Genomic DNA, 20,837 nt, shown 5'->3' on the forward strand with positions numbered 1-20,837 from the left:
GCCTGTTTGCTTTTTCTAGTTCTGGCAAAGTTATCCCTTTGGTTAATTTATATTCTGCTGTATTAAACAAGGAATGTTTTGATACATGAAGCATATTTTAATAACGTAAAAAGCATGGTTGTGATTTTTTTTTTTAAAGATCCTAAATTGTTTATGACATTTCAGGAAAAACAAAACAAAACAAATGAGTTGGAATAGGATTAAAAACATAGCAGCCAACAGCAGCCTTCTCCAGTGACCTATCTATCCCTCCCTAGTGGGTGAGATTACCTGTACAGAAAAGAATTCAACCATTAATCAGGAAGAGAAAATACCGTGCCAATTTTAGGAGAAGAAATTCTCTATTACATACTCCGCTTAAAGAGAAAATCTACCTTGCCTCTTTTATGTAATTATCCTTAAACATTTCAAATGCCTCCTTCTTGCTTTTTTATGTCCGATTATGTTTATTTTCTGTTTTCACAGCTGGAGACCACCACCCATCCCCCCCCCTCCAACCCCCCCCCCCCAACATTGAGGCACAGGCCTTGCCTCTATGAGTGGGCTATTGCCTGCTATGGGAGTGAGCCATTCTCTTGGCTAATTTGCACAGAGTTTCAGGATTTTCCTACATTCTGGACTGACATTTTTTTCAGATAATTGGACGTGTTCTATCCTGGCTCCACATGTGGAGCCTTTATTTACATCATTTGGAGCATGTCACCAAGACTGAGGATAGCTCCCTAGGAGGTGACCCATAATCCTCACCTTCTTTCCCCATGCCAACATCAATACGCAGTGTATGCTCACAGATTTCAGGCCAGATGCCATGGTGTGCTGAGCACTTGACTCCTGTTGCAGCCACTGGGAATGGAAAGTGCTCAGCCTCTCTGGGGATCAGATCTGAACCTGGGACCTCTGCGTTCTACAATATCAGTATTTACGACTACTGCTACTATTGTACTGTTAGTTTGGTGAGAGGGTAAAATAGCCTCCTCCAATATTTCCAGAACCTTGGTCACCTAAATGGCAGTGCAGCCTGCAAGGAGAACAGCAATAAGGGCTTCCAGGCAGACATGAGTGTATTAAACAATTTCCAAATGCTTTGTAGGACCTTTAAACGTCCACTGGAAAAAAAATCCAACTCCCATTTTTCTACTTTTTTCCCCAGTACTGCCCCCATGCCTGGAACAGCCTCCCTTTCATGGGCATCAAGTGGGGCCTCCTCACCTCTTGCCGTTAACTTCCCACTGCTAACCGTCCACTCTGGTCTGTGTTTGCTCTCATGCCCACTCATACCCTCCTTAAAACAAAGATCAGAACTAACTACACACATTGGCGGGGGGGGGGGGGGGGCCTACAACTTATATATTTTATTACTATTTAAAAACTCTTCCTCCCCTTCTCATCGCACTCTGTCCATTGTGTTATATCTAATGTGGACTCAGGCCTTCATCACTTATGCAGTTATTCACTGGGTTCAATGGGACTATGCACATATGTAACGTTACCCACAAGGCTAAGCATTTGCAGGATCAGAGTCTTAAACTGCAAGATCCTCAGGGCAGGTCTTGTCACCTTATAAGTAAAGCTCCCTGTATGTCTGTGGTGATCTATAAATAACAATCATATTTAACTTTTCAAAGAGATCTAATTCCCCCTTTGGCAAGAGCTTAGTAGTCTTTGGCTACTGCCAGGGGAAATAGCCCTAAGATTTAAGTGGTGGTGCCTTCCTGGCCACACTGCTGGTTTTAACTACACAATATTGGTTTGTGGAGGTACCTTAAATATTAAGGCCAAATTCTGCTCTCATACCTTTAGAAATCTGGAGTAATTCCATTGATTTCAATGGACTAACTCAGGATTTACACTATAGTAAGCAAGAGCTGTGCATGGTGCTAATTTTTATTCTGTATATATAAATTTGTTAGTCTTTAAAGTGCTACAGGACTCTCGTTTTTGCTGTATGTATAATGAAGCACTGCTAATAGAAAGAAATGACAATGCTGCACCCTAGTGGCATTTCCAGTGCAAACCCAAACTCTTGAAACTTTCATTTTTCTGTTTTATAATTCTGAGTGTAAGCATTGTCATTATAAACCTCAAGTTTAAGGTGTGAAAAATTCAGATGTAAAAACTGTTTTTGGCTAAAACTTGGCATGTAAAGTATGGCTAATGGGTCTCTGTTGGCATTTCCATTACAAACCCTTATTTCACCCATTTTGTATCTCTATCAGAAATATTAACTCCAGGCTAAAGCTTGGAATGTAAAGAGACGTGGTCCAAGAATTTTTTTTTTAACATTTAAAAGAAATCCCAACAATTCAGCTATTTTCATTTATCCATGTTTCTAGAAATTAGCATGTTCATTTCCTAAGCATAAGCTTTGTATCAGAACAGAAGAACAGAAGAAGAAATATTAGTTTTCTAACTATGGATAAGGTGAACATAAAACAAAATTACAGGTAAAATTTTCAAAAGCGCCAGAATGACTTAGGAGCATAAGTAAAGTTAAGTGCTTTTGAAAATTTTACCCTAAAGCAACTGAATTATTTAATTTTGGGAAACTGCCTCCTTGACTCATGCTCTTTTGTCTTTTCCTTAAGAACTTTTTTCAGTAACATCACCCTAGTGGCTAATGAGGCCTGCATGGAATTCCCCTGTGAAACCTATCAGAATCTTCTTTTAATCACTCTTGAGTGATGTAAGGTGCACAATGCTCCAAGGTCTGAGTACATTTCTCCCAAAGTACTTGCAGCACTTTTCCAATCCATTGATTCAGGAGAGTAAAACTAGGCCAGGGCACTACCACCGAGCTGTCTCCATAAAGATTTTTACTGGACATCATTAAGGCTCAGTTGTGACACTCCTACTCCCACTGAATAGTGCATTGCTCTGCAAGCAGTCCTATTGAAATCAGTAGGATTACTTACAGAATACAGAATAAGGTGCTATTCAGTGCAAGCAAGAGCTGCATTATCTAGCCCTTATGGTGGATGTGAAGTATAATCTATAAAGGTTTTAAAAATGGCCTTATATGATTTCATAGATTATTCTGTGATCCTGGATAGTTCTGCTGCTCACGTCAAGAGAACAAGTGTCAATTCCATGAAAACATGTGAAGCAGGATTTAGAGTTTAATACAATGGAAGAAGATGAGGCTGTATAAATACAGCAGTGATGTATTTTTGTTTCACCTCCAGCTAATATGTATGCTTGTTTCTTACACAGTGTCATTGGGCTCCCAGAAGAAGAAGATTGGCCTAGTGATGTTGCCCTTCCAAGACATGCTTTCAATTCCAGACTCCCTCAACCCATTGAAAAATTTGTACCAGATATCGATGAACTAGGCAAGGACCTACTTCTTGTAAGTTTCTATCTGTTATTCTCCAAGCATGTTTTAAATGACTGCTCCTGCTGCACATTGCACCATGGCAAGGAACAATGTTTTTTTAATTTAATAATATTATTAGAGGTGAGCCTGAAATGATTGCAGAGGCTGACCTCCCCTCTTCCATGGTGCAGAAGTACCATATACAGCAGAACTCGTGCAAAAACTGCTGTGCCCAGAGGGTAGGCCACTGAGGTGATGCATGTCTTCTGTGGAATGCTGAGCCCAGCTTGTTGGGGTCATCATTTGTGGATTTATCAACTGGTTTCCCCAACAGAGGCCATGCATAAGCAGTGCAGGGACTACTGCAGCTTCAGGGTATTCCAGGCTACTGTAGCCACTTCACAGTCAGAGGAGAGGCGATTTCATCTTCTCCTCAGTCTCCTGTGCAGATCACCAGTGCACAGCTTTACTTGTCTGTGCTCTGAGTCACAGGATTTGGGCACAGGTGAACAACAGGAGGTTGCACTGGCACGTGGTGGAGCTGAGTTCAGCAGTGGATTGTGCAAACCCATATTCTCTGTGGACCGGGGGTGGGAGTACCTACCATAGGACAGGAAATCTGTGGCTTAGGCTGGGATATAATCCAGTTCTCCAGGGTAGATTCAACTGCATAACCATGAGACTATCCTTACTATTTCTGCAATCCCCTGCCTTATTCACTATACCTTCCAAAACACACTGACCAGTTGGTTACATACAGTTGAGGTTAAAATTCTGTCATGGGTATTTTTAGTAAAAGTCAGGGACAGGTGGCGGGTAATAAACAAAAATTCATGGAAGCTTTTACAAAAAATACCCTGGGGGAGGGGGAAAACGGACTGCAAGGGCTTGCAGCTGATCCACCCTGCTGCTCCAGTGGTCTGGCCTCTGATCAGCTGTTCCACACACTGGGCTGGCCGCCGGTCAGCTGTTCTGTGACAGCCGTGGGGCCCAGCCGATCGGCTGTTGGGCTGTAGCCCCAGGGCCGAGCTGATCAGGTGGTTGACGGCGCCCAGGGGCTGTCAGCTACTCCAGCCCTGCCCCAGAAGTCACAGAGGTCTTGGAAAGTCACAGAATCTGTGACCAAATTGTACCCTGACATATGGTAGCACCAGAGCTTGAAACAGGAACCTTCAGAACTAGAAGCTTTACTCTCTACACCTTGAGCTAAGGAGTCAAGCTCTGTAGCTGTAACAGACTTGCATCCTCTGTTGATTAGGCACTAAGGGGGATATACACCAACCATTGGGCCAGCAACGGCTAAAGATCATGGTTACACAGGCATTAGGAAAGCCAGGGTGGGATTGCCTAAAAATGTTGTTGTTGACTCACTTTAGTGGATGCCACAGAACAAATAAATCTTTTAGAAGGATTTGAATAAATCAATTATTTTTTATTTAAGTGCTAATGATGTGTAACAACTAAGTTAGCCTTCTATCCCCACACCTGCTAGCCTTTCATAGACTGTTATTAGAAAATGCAAGTACTATATAAGGTGATTAATAGCTATGAAATACTGGAGTTTTTTGTACTTATTTTATTAAATGTGGTTGCACTGCCTATTATTAACACTTCACATTATAAGACTTCTTTTCAGTTGCTTATAACTTTGTCAGACTTTAACCGCTTGAGCAGAAATTTTTTATGCCAGATGTCTGCCTCAGGCTGAACTGTTTTTGGAAAGTTTCAGGCAAAATGGTTCCACTGTTTCCAGGAACAAGATTAAAGTAAAATATGTTGGTTTGCAATGTTAAAAAAATTCTGGAGATTTTTTTTCTTTGAGCCTGTGATTTGGAGTAGGGATTTGAAATTTGTCAGAGGGTGGGTGACCTTTGTGTCAGGGACGTTCCTTTCACTATTCATGTGAAAATGTGTCCACATTTGGCTTAGTTTTAAGCAGCTGAAAAATCTCATTTCACACATGCTCAGTAGGGACTTCTTTGAGTTTACTGGCTAAAATCTCTTAAGATTCTACCTGCCCTGGGTATGCTGCATCCTCTTACAGCTCCTAGGGCTGGCAAGGCTGAGCATGCACCATCTCCTCAGAGTGACTGAGCATGTTCCTCCCCAGGGCTAGAGAAAAGCCAGACTTTCTTCATAATTGCCATTCCTGACTGCTGTGGGGCAGGCTGGGCCTGGGTTTGGGCACCTGAATTAAGAGCAGGGAACCTGTCTCTTGTGTGCTCTCAGTGACCCCCCATCTGGTGCCCAGGCAGCATGGAGGAGGAAGCTGCCTGACTTGAATGGAGAGAGGACAAGAGCCAGACCTGGTGAAGGGAAAGCAGTAGATTGGAACATGGGAATCTAGTGTGGCTGGGACTGTGGCAAGGGGCTTGGACTGACTGGACAAGGAGACTGGGACTGGGAGCTCAGGGTGGGAAGGTTGCCTATGGAACTTTAATTCAGTCCCCATTGGTCTTTAATTACATGATCACATATTTATTTTCACAGGAGGCCTGCCTCATTCAGTGCACAGAATGGATGGTGCTCAATTAATAAGCAGCTGTCCAGTATTGTGTTTTATGCTCGTTCAATGTCTGGCCTCAGGCTTTATTTGTTGCACACTATTCAAACCCTGCTCTGAAGACAAAAGTATTAATTTCCTCTTGACTTTTTCTACGGCATTCATAACTATAGTATGCGAGCACTTCACAAACATTAATTAATTTATCTTCACCCCATCCTTGTCAGATAAGGTGGTATTATCCCCTTTTTACACATGGGGAGCTGAGGCATAGAGAAAGTAAGGTCAAAAGTGTCTGCTAATTTTGGGTGCCCAATTTGACAACATACCTACAGCCTGATTTTTCAGAGTATTTAGCATTATATAGTATTTCATATATTCTAGCACTGCTCCCCTTGTCTTCAGTTGCTGTTGTTAGTACTCATAACTTCTAGAAATCAGATCCCAGGGTCTCTAGCCAGGGACCCAAAAAATGAAGAACACATAATGAGTGACCACCTGTGAAAAGTTTGGCTTAAGTAACTTCCCTACCATCACATCTGTGCTGCAGCTGGAATAGAATCCAGTTCTCCAGGGTAGATTTAACTGCATAACTGTGAGACTCTCCTTTATCTTCCTGCAATCCCCTGCCTCATTCACTACACACCTTCCAACTTCTGTAGCAAAGGAAGCAGGAATCCTAGGGACAACAGCCTCCTTCACTATACAACCTTTTGAATCTCCAGAGCAGGTCCATCCTGTGCAGTGAATGAGGCAGAGATCCTGTAGAAAAAAATGTGATAACGTAACTAAAGACTTTATCATAATGTCTGTGAACATAGGGACTGAATGAAATTCGTAAAGACAACCTTAATTCCAACATTTCCTAAGTTTTGAGGGCTTGATTTTACAACATGAGTGTTCTTTTAATGTAGTTTTTGTGTGTAATATTGATATAGTCTGACCCAGGTGTCTGATTCCCACTGACTGATAAAATATGCAAGATCCATGCAGCACTTGAACTTGCTCTAGATCTTCAGGCTATTATGTATCTGATAGCTATAATAAATCAATATGATGACACTGACTAATTTGTATCTATATTATCTGCATTATTTATTATATCAATTGAATATTATACACGTAAACACTACACTAAAACCAGCTTATTTTCATCCTTATAGAAATGTTTAGCGTTCAATCCCACCAAGAGAATATCTGCCTATGTTGCCCTGTCTCATCCTTATTTCCATGATCTGGAGAAATACAAGGAGAATCTGGACTCCCACATGTCAACCAGCCAAAACTCCAGTGAGGTGAATACGTCATAAGGCTGATTGAAGCTGAACCTACAAATGAACAAGATGTTTAGCTGGGAAAGATCATGGTCCTTAGCTGTTCTACTGAAGATCATTATTTGGGTGTGTTTTGTTTAACTACCTGGGAAAACTCCAGATGAAGAGAAGCTGCTGACCAGTTTTGCTGCCATTTTATTCTTCTAATATTGAATGCTGCCAGTGTGCCAGTCACTGCCAAAACATGATGCAATCTCTTTCTCTAGCTGCTGAAGCCTGATCTGGTACATTTTTTAATTGTTATTTTGGGTTCTCTTATAGCGATATTTAAAAGAATGGCATTGAAATATTGGATGTTTGCAACCTGCAATTAATTGATAAGTACATTAATGCGTTTAGCTACTCTTGGTAACATACAAGAAGGTGCTTTCCCAGCTGAAAACTTGGAAGAATAATTTTATTATTTCATTACTGTCCGTAAAAATAATGATGATGATAAACAATCAATTTTTAGTTTTTTAATACACAAATGAATTATTACCTAGATGAGTTTATGTGCATGTTGCAAAAATAAGTAAAACAAAAAACAAAACTTTTAGGGACCTATTTTCTAAAGACTCTTCTCTCTCCAAAAATGTTGCATTTATTCAGTTTGAATCAGACAATGCAGTCTAACTTTTTATTTCTCTCTCAAAACAATTGCAAGCACATGTTCCATGATGTAGTACAGAATTTTCTAATATGCAGCTCAAAGTGGTAGATAGAGCTGATGAAAATAAAAACAGGGTTTCCCATTATAAAATGTACTTATTTTCATCCAAAAAGTTACTTGGAAAATATATTTCCAGTTTTAGAAGCAGAGAATTCTCTGGTTATGGAGAAGAACACTGATGCATACGTCCTATATTGGACACAATATACTGCGCTGCTTTACCTGCAACACACAATTTATACAACACAGTGCATGAACATTACTCATATTTCATTTACTAGCAGACTTTTTTTCTGTGCAGAAATGCATTGAGTGTCCCTCCTAAACCACCATCTGGGTATATTGGCACACCATATTTCTCACTGTGCTAGTAGTAATGTGCCATAATTGAAAGTCAATATAATTAAACAATTCACATAACTTTTTAGCAGTTATTTTAAATATTACATTACATTTTTATACTTAGTATTTTTACCTTAACTAAAATATATTTTCATTATTTTTAAAAGAAACTTTTATTTTTTTAGTACTATGCGTAAAAAATAAATATTTTAAATCCATAAAGTAAAGGCTTTTCCCTAACCTAAACTTCAGTGCAGTTGCCTAGATGTAACTCTAGGGAAAATTTGGCCCAGTGAGTTAACCCCTGCCATAAAGGCAGATTAGGCGCTACTGAAATATAAATAATAATACACATAGCAGCTATCATTGCTCACTCCTGTGATGGTCTTTTGTAAGCTATTCTACTTTTCTCACCTCTGTTTATTCTGCTCTAGCTACTGAGTCAGCATCCATGTCCTCACTTCCAGCAAGCTTGGCAGTGGCAGGTCCTTATTGCCAAGCTGATCAATACATATTTTCTAAGCTGTGGCGTAGGAGCCTGTGGCTGTCTCCCTGACAGGTTCCTCACTTATGTGGCAGACTTCACCATTAGCTCTGAGCTGTTTAGCACTTAGGCTGCTGCTAAGATAGTGAGTGTTTTTATTGACCTTTTGTGAAGGCATTCCTTTCCTGTTACACACCTAACAATGAAACTTGGGGTAAATTACTGCTGCGCTATGGAGGCCAAATTGTCAAAGGACCAGTTGCACATGCGCAGTGGCAGCTGTTGGCCTGTGCTTTTCTGTGTGCCCAGAATGATGCCTGTTCAAAGACCGACAGCATGAACAGGCAGGCTATAAATGAGGCCTGACAAGAGTGCATCCAAGGCATGTGTGCACAGAGTCTGGACACTTGCACAGCACGAGGATTTTGCAAGGGGCTCAATGTGCCAGGCTGAAAGGCTGAAGCACCTCTCAACTGGTCTTAGATCTGCCTTGTTCCCTCTCCCTTAGTGTCTAAGCCCAAGGATAAATGAGGTACCACGCGGTGGTTCTTGGCTCTACCCTGTTCCCCATGCTCTTGGTTTCTCCAGTCCAGAGAGGGCTAAGGGTGCCGCTTGGCAGGTCTTGGCATCCTTAGAAAAAGATGGACCATAGTGCAATTGGACCACAATTTCAATGAATAATTTTTAAAAAGTTATTTAAAACAGCAAACAAAACCAAAATCCAGGCCAACGTTGCAAAATTAACAAATGGGGAAAAGGTTACTGCACAGGTTAGCAATTTTTTATAATTCTACATTTTATCTAGCACCAAACCATTGTACGGACTTTATCAGGGCACTCAGTTGGCATCACCTTCCAGCAACTGCCAGAGGACTATCTCCTGGACACTGCAGTTCTGCAAACGCTACCAAGGGGAGAAAACATTCGTTGTTTTTAAAATCATGCAAAAAAATGATGTGTTGAGATACTAGCTATCATCCTTCAGAGTGCAGGGTGAGAACCAGAACAGAGTAAAATACATTTATTCCATGTTACACTCCATCCCGTCCAACCCCCATTCCCAAGCCCCCTCAATGGAAAACATATCCAGTTTACCCTTCTGTAGCACTCCAAGGCTGACTCTTATTCCCCATTTCCTTACAGACTCTGTGTCCCTTGGGTACTACTGCCATGTGTATGATGAAAGGTGGGGATGTGGGGACTGGATTTCAAAAGAGAGGTGCTCACCGGCACACATTCCCTCCTTCCCTACCATCACCACAGAAGTGATGAAAACAGTTCATATAAACTGTAAATGGGGGCCCTTGCACGTAGTCCTACTCAGCCTTGACTTTTGCCTGAGTGTGCACTGCAGACTTGGGCAAATATAGCTAAAAATTATCGAACAAAACAAATTTTTTCTTTAAGTTCCTTTTCTTCTGGAGCACCCCCAGCCAGGGTGTTCATTACAGTAGATGCCCAGATGTTCTGAGCAGTGGAAAAGAGCAGCTCCTATCTACAGTCCAACATTATAGTCATCTGGTGTTGTTCAAAGCTATCACCCCTTAGGACCTGCCTGGTTCTGCAGGCCAAGCAGACCCGACAACTGGAAGAAACCATAAGGCCAGGATAATGTAGTGGCAAGTGTATTTGCTTCTGTACTATGAAAGGGTCTGCTTCCTCTGCCGATTCCTTACTGTCCCTGTGTGGCCCCCCAAGACGAATTTTCAGAAATTGAGCATCTGTTGGGCTACACATATGTCACACTGACATACAACAGGTTATTAGCATATGCCAATGGTATATTAATATATTCTAATGGTTGTTGTACATCTAAAAGCACTCAGCACAAGGTATGCCAAGCTAAAGGCATAGAGATGCAGCTGATTGGTTGACTCCAATTGCCCTCCTTTGCTTTTCCACTCTTCTCCCTCAATCACCTCAGCACAAACAGATCCAGGAAAGCTACTTGCTGCTATCTCCTGCAAGACACCCCCCATCCAAGAACCCTGCCTGCCTGTGTTTTCAACTCCCATACAACTCGTCTTCCCTCGCTGCTACTGCCAGTAGTTGCCTCTTTTGGCCAAGAGAGGGATGACTAGATAGAACCTCTTCATGCACCTCCCAGTCTACACCTGACTACCCTATTACTATGACTAGCTGGTGTTTACCTATGTTGTCCTGCGTGCGCTAATCAAAATCCTAAAAGGTGCACTTTTCCCTTAGGCCAGGCCCATAGTCCAGCTACTTACCTTTCCGCACGCACAGCCTGCCCCCTTTGAAAATCCAAGCTGCTCTCCTGCTTGTGCCTCAAAATACACCAACAAATGGGGATATCTTCCTTCATAAGGTTTTGAAAATTTGGCCCTACATGCATAGAGTCCTTTCACAGGGACAAAAACAGTGGATACTTTGCGCAAGCATTTTCACTATCCATATCCTGATCCTCAGGCTGAATTTACACTTGAGTTTTCTGTATGAAAAAGCAGAAAAATGTTATACCCTGTTATTCTGCACTGCTTATATACCAACTGTCTTTGAGAAGCATGTTTTATTGTACAAGGGATAATTCTCTCAGCTGCTAGATATAGTGCCTGTTTTAAAATGTGGAATAAACAGCAAATATGCCATTCCAGTCATGTAGCCAGCAAACCAGGAGCACTTAACTGACTCACAGCTGAAAATATATCGGCTAAATCTTAAACCATATGGTATGGTTGAAAAGACCACATACATTAATTACGTTCCTTGTAGGAGTTGAATTTGAATAACGAGACAGATGTTTCTTCTGAGAACTCTGTTCTTTAGAACCACTTCGCTAATGTTTTTCTGATACGATCGTTTCAGAAACTGTTGGATTTTTGCTAGGCCTATGATATGAATTAGACCATATATACTGTAAGTGTGAATCCTTCTCGTTTCTTACTTTTCTCCATGATTCAAAATTATTACCTCTAGTAAAGCCCTTTGCCTACATCCCACTGTAGTTAGAATCATGCTTAGGACCTGATTCTGTAGTCCTTATATAAGCAAAACTCCTATATTTCTTTCATAACCTCCTTCCGTTGACTTCACTAGGAGTTTTGCAAGTGTAATCAGGTCAGGAATTGGCTTTTATTGTTCCAGTCTACTTATTTTCACAGTTTTTGCTTTGGTGCAGCCAGCCTTTGAATAGACTGGGCAGGGAGACTGACGTGCCAGCGTCAAATTCTGTGAGGTTTTATGCAGGCTTCCTCCAGCACAGAACCTGTGGGAGTGTCCCGGGTGGCAAGAAGTCTGTGTAGGCGAGTTGCAAGAGCACAGGGCCCTGTCACTTTCACTCTGTCAGGTGGACTGCAGCTGAGCAGCATGTCACTGGCTAGGGAGGGAACCTGGCTAGGGCAGCCCTTATGTATTCCCCACTGGCAAATTCCTTTTATCACCCACCCAGTCAAACTCTGAGATACTGCTACTTGCCCTCTGTTGGATGAGGCTCTTCTGGGGCACAGTGGGCAAGGCTGGCACAGGGAGTTGCTGTTTGCACGTCCCTATACCATTGGGAGTTAATTTGTCATCTTATGATTTGAGGTGACAGAGCTTGAATTGGTCAGAAGCTGGGAACCCTAGCATATTTATTTCATTGCTATAAAATCTTCAGAATGTCCTTGTCAACATCAGCATCTCTACTTGATGCTAGCAAGATTTCACCCTAGATCTTAAATATGTAGAAGTTTATCTCTTGAAATCAGTGTATGAGAAAACCAGTTCTACTAAAGTGCAATCTTTGGAGGAACTGGATAATTATTTTTTTACATACATAGCAAATTAAATTTTCTAAGTGGAAACATACTATTAATTTAATTATAAACAAGCTATTAATTTTATATCCCCTTGGATCCCTAAAATCAGGATACTAAAATCCAAACATATGGAGTGTTGCAGTCTTCCTTTGTTAAGGGAAATATTTTCAGAAACAGCATCTCAAATGGTGGGTGCAATTTTTGTGTCTAGGTTTTTACACATGCATTTTCACACCCACTTTTTGTGCAAATTAAATTTTAGACTTGCAAAATTATGCCCACAACTTTAATAGCCTAAATATCTGTGGACATTCTTGTACCCTGTTCATGCAGATAAATATCTTATTTATGTGAGTTATTTATTATATTATACCTCTGTATAAATTTTGCAACACAATAGTTGCAAATTGCTATTTAGTGCCACTAATCCAATTCCCATTTATGGGAACGATTCTACAATGTGCTGATCAGTCTCAAATCCCAGTGTTTCACATTAATTAGGTTTTTGCCATTGATTTAAAAGAGAACTTCTCTTTTGAGGGTCTGGTTCAGATTACCCAATTTGTGTATATATTAACAAACAAACACACGCCCTTCTCAGGTGTTACTGCTTACTTGTAGGTTGAAGCTTAGTATACATTGTATATCATTTACAATGTATGCACAGTATAATAAGTTATGCATACTAAAAGCAATAAAATAACAAGAAATTCTGTCTGGCTGATTACGTTCTTGCAGAAACCTGCTAAAGAAATGTATTCCTTTATCTTTAAAAGTAACAAATGTTTAGATGTCTAGATTTGGCAGGTTGTATATGTTTGCCATAAATGTAATTTCTCCTTTTAAAAGACAAAGCTTTTTGAACCAAAACAGCATAATCATCAATCTAATACTGAATTAAATAGGATCCTAGTCTCAGAAATGGCCCCGCAAGAACTTACGTGCCCCCTCAGCTCTTATTATACTCAATGGAAGCTGATGATGTTCAGCACCAGACACGGTTGGGCCCTTTGTTTGTTTTGCTCACATAAGTGCCTGAGCCTTGGTCTACATGTAAAACTTAGGTTCACATAGCTACGGTGTTCAGGGGTTTGAAAAATCCACACCCCAGCACTGTAGCTGTGCCAACCTAACCCCTGATATAGACGCAGCTAAGTCATTGGAAGAATGCTTCTGTCAACCTAGTTACCATCACTTGGAGAGATGGAGTTCCTACAACAATGGAAAAAAAATCTTCATTGCTGTTAGCTGCATCAGTCCTTCGGGGTTGTAGCAGTATATCCCCCATCATGTAGACATGGCCGTAGCCGTGACTTCTGAGTGAATTCTGTGGAAGAGTGGCTATTGACTTCAACAGGGGCAGACTTAGTCCCATAAATATTTCTACAGTATGCACATGAGAGCAAATCACATTTTACAGTCTGTCAGTGATGCGTTTGAGACAATGTTATATATCAGTAAAACTCTTTGCAGTGGATTATATTGCACATTTATGAAGAGCAAAGAACATTCCCATCCATTAGTAAAAGGATTGTGCAGCAAAGCTAATATAAAACGAAATATCTGCCTGTCTCTCATATCAATGTTTTCCCCTCTTAGATAACATGTTTTACCTATGTTAGAAAAACACATGCAGGGTTTGATCTTGCTTTCCATGGCCACACTGACAACAATGGGACGTTTGGATGGCTAAGGAAGGCAGAAACAGTCTCTTATATGGATTTCTTGATATTGATTGATTATGGTAGAGTAGATTTTTGTTATGAGAGACGCTAGAGAAAAGATGTTGCCTGGTTTAAAATAAATGGTTTTAGCTAAAATGAGAAATGGGATTGTAGGAAGCTTTTGGGAAAATGATGTTGGGTTAAGAGAGAAGGAGGGTATTTATACTGTGTGTGTTAAACATGCATGAAAATGAATGTGTTCCCATTGAGCCTGCAGAGTGAATATGTTCACAGAAAGTTTTATGGAAGAACTGAATTGAGATACGAATTAATTCTAAATAGCATTTTAACTCTGGTTAGAGGTAAAACAATCCATACTGTTTCACTGAAAGGAGAGGGAGGGAAAGGTAAAGTTACACTTGTGATTCACTGTAACTCCCTATGTCAGTTGCAATAAAAAATGCAGAAAGTGCAGCACTATGTGCAAGGAAATTGCTTTCATTGCATGCCAAAAGGATACCAGATGGTGTTCTTTTCTGTTAAATGCTGTAGTGTGATAGGTGCTTGATCCTGCAAAGTGCTGAGCACTCTGGGCCAATGCAGCAAAGCATGTGTTTAATGTCAAGCACTTCAGTAGTTTGTTGATTTCAATGGACTACTCAAGTGCTTGACATTAAACACATGCTTTGCTGGATTGGCCCAGAGCGCTCAGCACCTTGCAAGATTGAGTCTTATCCCAGACTCTCTGCACAGTGCCTAGCACAGGTATCACAGCAGAGCATGCAGCAAGAGGAAGGGGAAGGAGGAATCTCCCACATGCCAAACAGCAGGAATGGAGCCTCCACAGCTGGGATGTCAGCATAAGGACTAGAGTTGACTCCGCGAACCTAGTTGCCACCCTATCTGCAAGAGAGGAAGATGAGAGGGGCTGTGTAGTGGTTCTGGGGCCCTGTATCCAGAAGAGTGGGCAAGAACTAAGACAAAGGGCCCAATCTTGGTCCCTGCACTAAGTATGAGTAAATAGGCTTGGCACCAGGAGGATGAGGGGGTTCCACAGTGCCAGGGAAGGGACACCTTCTCCTAGGCTGCAAAGCAGCCTCTAGGTGGTGTTCACTGCATCTGCATAGTCACAGATCTTCCAGCCAGTCGCACTACCCGTGCCTTACCAAAGAGCCCTTGCAACAGGCTCCCAACATCCTGCCTCCTCTTGTGCAGCAAAACTTTATTGGTTCTGCTGCCTGTCAGGATTTCCATGACATGGAGATGGGGGATGGGGGATAGGATTTGTCCCTGAACACAGTGGTTTGTAAAAGAACATCTGCAGAATGAAATTCACAAAATAATGTGTCTGTCCTATTTGCTCCATTTGGAGAAACTACTAAGACTTCCACAGATACATTTCTTATTAGATGGTATTTATTATTCATCGGTTGTCCCCTATATCTGACATGCTGCTGCTTCAGTGTTTGGAACTAGAGCACCTTAAAAGCTAGAGTGGAATGAACCACCTCTGCATCTGTGTTGATGCAATGATGGATGGCCTGTTATTTTGTATGCATATTTGTAAGTGTCCCTGATTTGCAGGAACATCACTGAGTTGTACAATTGTTTAGTATAGTAAAATATGAAATATTTTAAAGGGCTTTCTTTATTCACACCAGTTCTATTTGCAGCCATGGAATATTTATCTTCCCCCTTTACAATGACTGATTTATTTTTATTAATGTTGCTGTTTACTTCCATGTCAAAGAAATGTATGAAGTACATCAACATACCAGTGTCACCAGCTGGAGGGTCAAATCTGCAGTCCTTACTCAGTCAAAAATCCCACTGAAATAGAGCCCTTCCCTCCCCAAATAATTTCCACACCCCGCACCATAAATAGCCAGTAGTATTCTATGTTCTACTCAGACACTTTACAGGGCCCATCGCTGTAGTATCTGAGCAAGCAGCATGTGCCACACTTTGTCCAAGTGAGAGAAACTTGACTCCCTGCCTAGTTGCACATTCCTTCCTGTTTTCCCTTGGCTAATGTCCTGACATCACTTGAATCCAGACTCAAGATGTCTACACTGCCAGCACATGGCCAGCCAGCAATCATCTGTGTGCTTTGCATTCTGCTGCTCACACACTCACTGTTGTGTCAGGCCCACTTCACCTCTGTGCTGCAGAAAGAATAATCTTAATCCTCTCTTCTCCTCAGCTCCTGCAAGACCTCTACCTTTATGTGCTCTGTTTTATACTTTCCACTATCAATCTTGCTAGGATGGGTCATTTCCAAAGGGCTTTCCAGTCAAGGTCCACCTCCCGGCACCCAAGGTCACAGCTTAAACAGATGAAAGCATGCCGTGCAGCTCCCTCCTGCCCTGTGTGTTTTGTCAAAGATCTTGCCCCATTCACACAGTTTTCTGTGGGAGGAGAGTCTCTGCCCCCCTCTAAGAGAAGAGCAAAGGTTCAATGTCCAATGTGCACTTTAAATGAAAATCAGCGCCAAAGCCTCCATCTGTTCAAAGTGCATCAAAACTGGTCAGTTTCACACCCTGACATTTATTCTGGCTGATGCTCCCAATTATGCCACTTGTGCCCCAGTAAGCCATTGTTACATTCACATCTCTTTCTGTGTTCATATGATTCACAAGCAAAGAGTGGGAAATTATAGGTCTGAATATGCTGGAATGAGCAAAATGTATTTCATTGACCAAAACAAGTAACTCTTGATTCAGCAGATCACTCACTAAACACAGCAGGCCAGATCCCTGGCCCTTTCAAAGGCTCCTTTGCACTGCTTTAAGATGCCTTAAGGCAGTAAATGAGGATTCCCCTATTGTAGAGGAATCCTCAACAGCTATAGGGCTGGCTGTGCCAGCCTTACACCACTGTCCTTTCTGGAGCAGATTAGGGATGAAGAGAGGGTGATTCTGGCCTGCAAAGTGGGTCCTTGAGTGCTGCTGTCCACTAGTAGAAGTTAGAGCAGTCTTGAGAGCAAGAATGATCCTTGGCTGGTGAATGAGAAATCAGGGTCGGGGCGGGGGGAACCACAAAATGACCAGCTCTGGAGACTGGTATTAAGATACGGAGCCTCTAGGTCAGTGGTTCTCAACCTTTTTTCAGCTGAGGCTCAAAATACATTCATAGAATCGTTGGACTGGAAGGGACCTTGAGAGGTCATCTAGTGCAGTCCCCTGCATTTATGGCAGGACCAAGCATTATCTAGACCATCCCTGACAGGTGTTTGTCTAACCTGCTCATAAAAAATCTCCAATGACAGAGATTCCGTAACCTCCCCAAGCAATTTATTCCAGTACTTAACTATCCTGACAGATAAGAAGTTTTTCCTAATGTCCAACCTAAACCGCCATTGCTGTAATTGAAGCCCATTTCTTCTTGTCCTATCCTCAGAGGTTAAGAACCATTTTTCTCCCTCCTCCTTGAAACAGCCTTTTATGTACTTGAAAACTGTTATGTCCCCTCTCAGTCTTCTCTTCTCTAGACTAAACCAACCCAATTTTTTCAATCTTCCCTCATAGGCCATGTTCTCTAGACCTTTAATCCTTTTTGTTGCCCTTCTCTGGACTTTCTCTGATTTGTCCACAAGTTTCCTGAAATGTGGCTCCCAGAACTGGACACAATACTACAGCTGAGTCTTGATCAGCGTAGAGTAGAGCGAAAGAATTACTTCTTGTGTCTTGCTTACAATACTCCTGCTACTACATCCCAGAAGGACGTTTGCTTTTTTTGCAACAGTGTTACACTGCTGACTCATATTTAGGTGTCTGCTTCAGCAATACTGCCATCATAGTTGGCACTACTTAATGCCCGTCAAACTCAGCAGAAGTAAAAAACTGGATGCAGGATCTGGAGAGCGATCTACCCTCCCACCTAGAAGTGACCTCTTTAGAGCAATGATTGGGGGTGGGCAAAGAAATTTGCATCATTGCTGCATTTGTCACAAGGCTTGTGGGCCTCATCCAGTAGGATAAGGGCCTAAAAGAGGATATCAGTCTCCAGGGCTGTCAATCGGGCATCTTTCACAAACATTACATTCACTCCTTTTTCAGTAAAGAAACAGAGAAAATATGCTTAAAGTTAAGATATGAAGCTGCCATTTATTTTTCTCTTAACATATAATATTTTCTACTAGAGGGTATTACTTTGGCACTTAAATCAAACTGAGGCACACACTGATTATTTCCTTTCCAGCCTCTGATTTCTTTCTGATTAGTATATTTATGGACCTTTTTGTTTCAAATCATGTAAATGCTCTGTTTCTGACTTTGGGTTTGTGTAGGGTTTGTTTGTTTTTTATGCAATACTTAGTTACATTACTTTGAACAGCTTTAAAAGCATAATGTCTTTGAATGTTCTAATTAATGAAAAAATCATATCTTCCAAAATGATATCTTATAAATTGAAGTGTATACTGTGGGAATGTTGTTGATATTATTAGCGCTCCTTAAAGCATCACAATATGCTTTACCTTGTGCATCTTTTAAGTTCTATACAATAGTGTAAATCTGTATTTCCTCACTAGCTTGACAGTCTTCAGTCTGAGGATTCGATCCTGCAAACACTTACACATGTGAATAACTTCATTCACTTCAGCAATCCCATTGAACTGAAATGAATGGGACTACTCAAGTGAGTAAAGGTACTCATATAGTGTTGCAGGATCAGCCTTTAGTTAATAATTGATTGTAATAGTGAGGACACATGGTTAGTAACAGCACCCAGACACCAGCAAATGGGAGTCTGTGTTAATGTGGATACATTTATATCCAAGTTATTCAACCTTAACATAAATTATTGCTATAAAAATTCATGTATATTGTTTGTTACTGAAATACACTAGTCCTGTGAAAGTGTAGTTGCCAGGAAAAACATTGGGTCTTGCTGTTTTATAGTTTATTTGCATTTAACATTCATTTTAGTTATCAAGGTAAAGCTAGTTTCATAGAAAGGCAAAATGATAGATGAATTGTAAAGTTCCTGAATAAGCTGCGTACTGTACATTTTGAAAGTAGAAACTAAGTTTGTTCAGATGTAGTATTTTTTAAATGCCTAGAGGGTTTTTTGTGTTTGTTTGTTTTAATAAGTAAAGGAATTACATAAGTTACTTTGAAATGTTATTGTAGAGCTAAATGTACATATAGCAGAATGTGGGGGGGAAATCATCTGAAAGATTAGAAAACATTACATAGATGCCATTTTGACCTTATTTTGTTTGCAGTAGTCACAGTAGATACCAGTCAATGACAGATACTTATATCAGTGCCTGAGTTTGCCTGGCTTCTCGTGATTAAAATAAGTTTTTGTAATGATAAAATTGCCCTTGTAGGTTTGTGTCTGATTCTGGAAAAAGGCAAAACTACAAAAGGTTGCTGAAATAAAAGTATGAAAGTAGCAGGCTTAGAGACTGCTGTGCAAATACAACTACATGAAATAGGGTCTAAGTTTCAAAGTATTTTAAAACTATGTGCCTGTTTCACTCCTATACACTGACTACAGTTAAATTACACCAGGGATGAATTTGGCCTGGTAAGTCTACAAATTTCAATGTCAGGCATCTCAGGTTTATATACAGATAATATAGTTTAGTAATTAAGCAAAGAAAGATTATACTTATGGTAGTGTGTGGTCAGATATAATTAACCCTAATATGTTAGTTTTCTCAAATTTTCTATGGGTTACTTTTTGATACAAAGAGTGAAAAGCATGTGTCTTAGTGAAATAGGGATACGTGGAGATAAGCACAATGTTGGTATAAAATGTACCAAAATGAGAAATTTAGGCCTCAGACATTTATGAACTCAACGGAATAACTGAGATGACTCACGTGTGTAATGTAAAGCATGTGTGTATGTGACTGTAGTTGGATATTGGTTCTGAAATCTGCAAGAAATGTGACATCTTCAAAAGGCTTGTTAAAAATGTTGGTTTTGGTGTTATTATGTGGATTATTATGAACAGTGGGCCAGATTCTTAATGCAGTTGCACTGATACAAATCCTGATTTCAGTGGAGTCAAAAACATCAAAAGCAGGTCCAAGTTATTTTTACATCCCTTGAGCCACATCCTCAGTTGGTATAAATCATCAGAGTTGTCTGGTGCTATGCCAAATTACACCAAGTGAGGAGCTGGCCCCTTGCATTCTGTATCAAGTCACTTTACCTAAACATTCAGTATGACTTTATTATACAAGGTGAAAAGTTATCTAAGGTGCAAACTGTACTACCTAGACTATCATGTATATCTATTCACAGGACATGATTTCACTGTATCACTTCATACTTGAAATTCAGTCTGTTATTTTAATATCAGGGTACAAACATGAAAGGTGCGTGTATTACTGTTTCTTTTAAAGGTGCATAATTATTTTTATTTCAGTGTGCCTAATAATTCCAATTAAATGCTCTCTATGTGCTCCTCATTCAGCATAAAATATGTGAAACATGGTGCCTATATCACCTACAAATGCACAGAAAATGTACTAGTGATTTATCTAATTGTCATTTACATGTATTGATTTTTTTAGTTCAATATACATTACACCGAAGGGCTACAAAAAGAAAACTGTGGTATATAACACGTATTATGCCCTCACTGTGCCGGAAATCCTGCCGCTCCCTGTTTAGCTGCTAATGGCCCCAAGTGCAGTGGAAAAGCTCTGATTCTGCTAGCAAGTGGTGCAGCCACACAGGGATTCTACAGCTCTCTCCACGAGCTCTCACACAAAGCCTTTTGCTCTCATTGTTCACTTCCTCCATGCCCAAAATTTCTCCATATGAGG

General features: G+C 40.7%; 1 protein-coding gene across 1 annotated transcript in view; it reads left to right on the forward strand.

The window, feature by feature from the left end:
• CDK6 (cyclin dependent kinase 6) overlaps positions 1-10,892 on the forward strand; it is a 159,935-nt gene extending 149,043 nt beyond the window's left edge. Inside the window, exons 7-8 of the mRNA XM_067562200.1 lie at positions 3,211-3,346; positions 6,980-10,892. Coding sequence (XP_067418301.1) covers positions 3,211-3,346; positions 6,980-7,126 — 283 coding nt within the window. The 3' untranslated portion in view covers positions 7,127-10,892. The remainder of the gene's footprint in view (positions 1-3,210; positions 3,347-6,979) is intronic.
• The last annotated feature ends 9,945 nt before the right edge of the window (positions 10,893-20,837 follow it).

The sequence above is a fragment of the Emydura macquarii genome, unplaced genomic scaffold, assembly GCF_026122565.2.
Source record: "Emydura macquarii macquarii isolate MOO-44397 ecotype Brisbane River unplaced genomic scaffold, CSIRO-AGI_Emac_v2 contig_2422, whole genome shotgun sequence".
NCBI lineage: Eukaryota > Metazoa > Chordata > Testudines > Chelidae > Emydura > Emydura macquarii.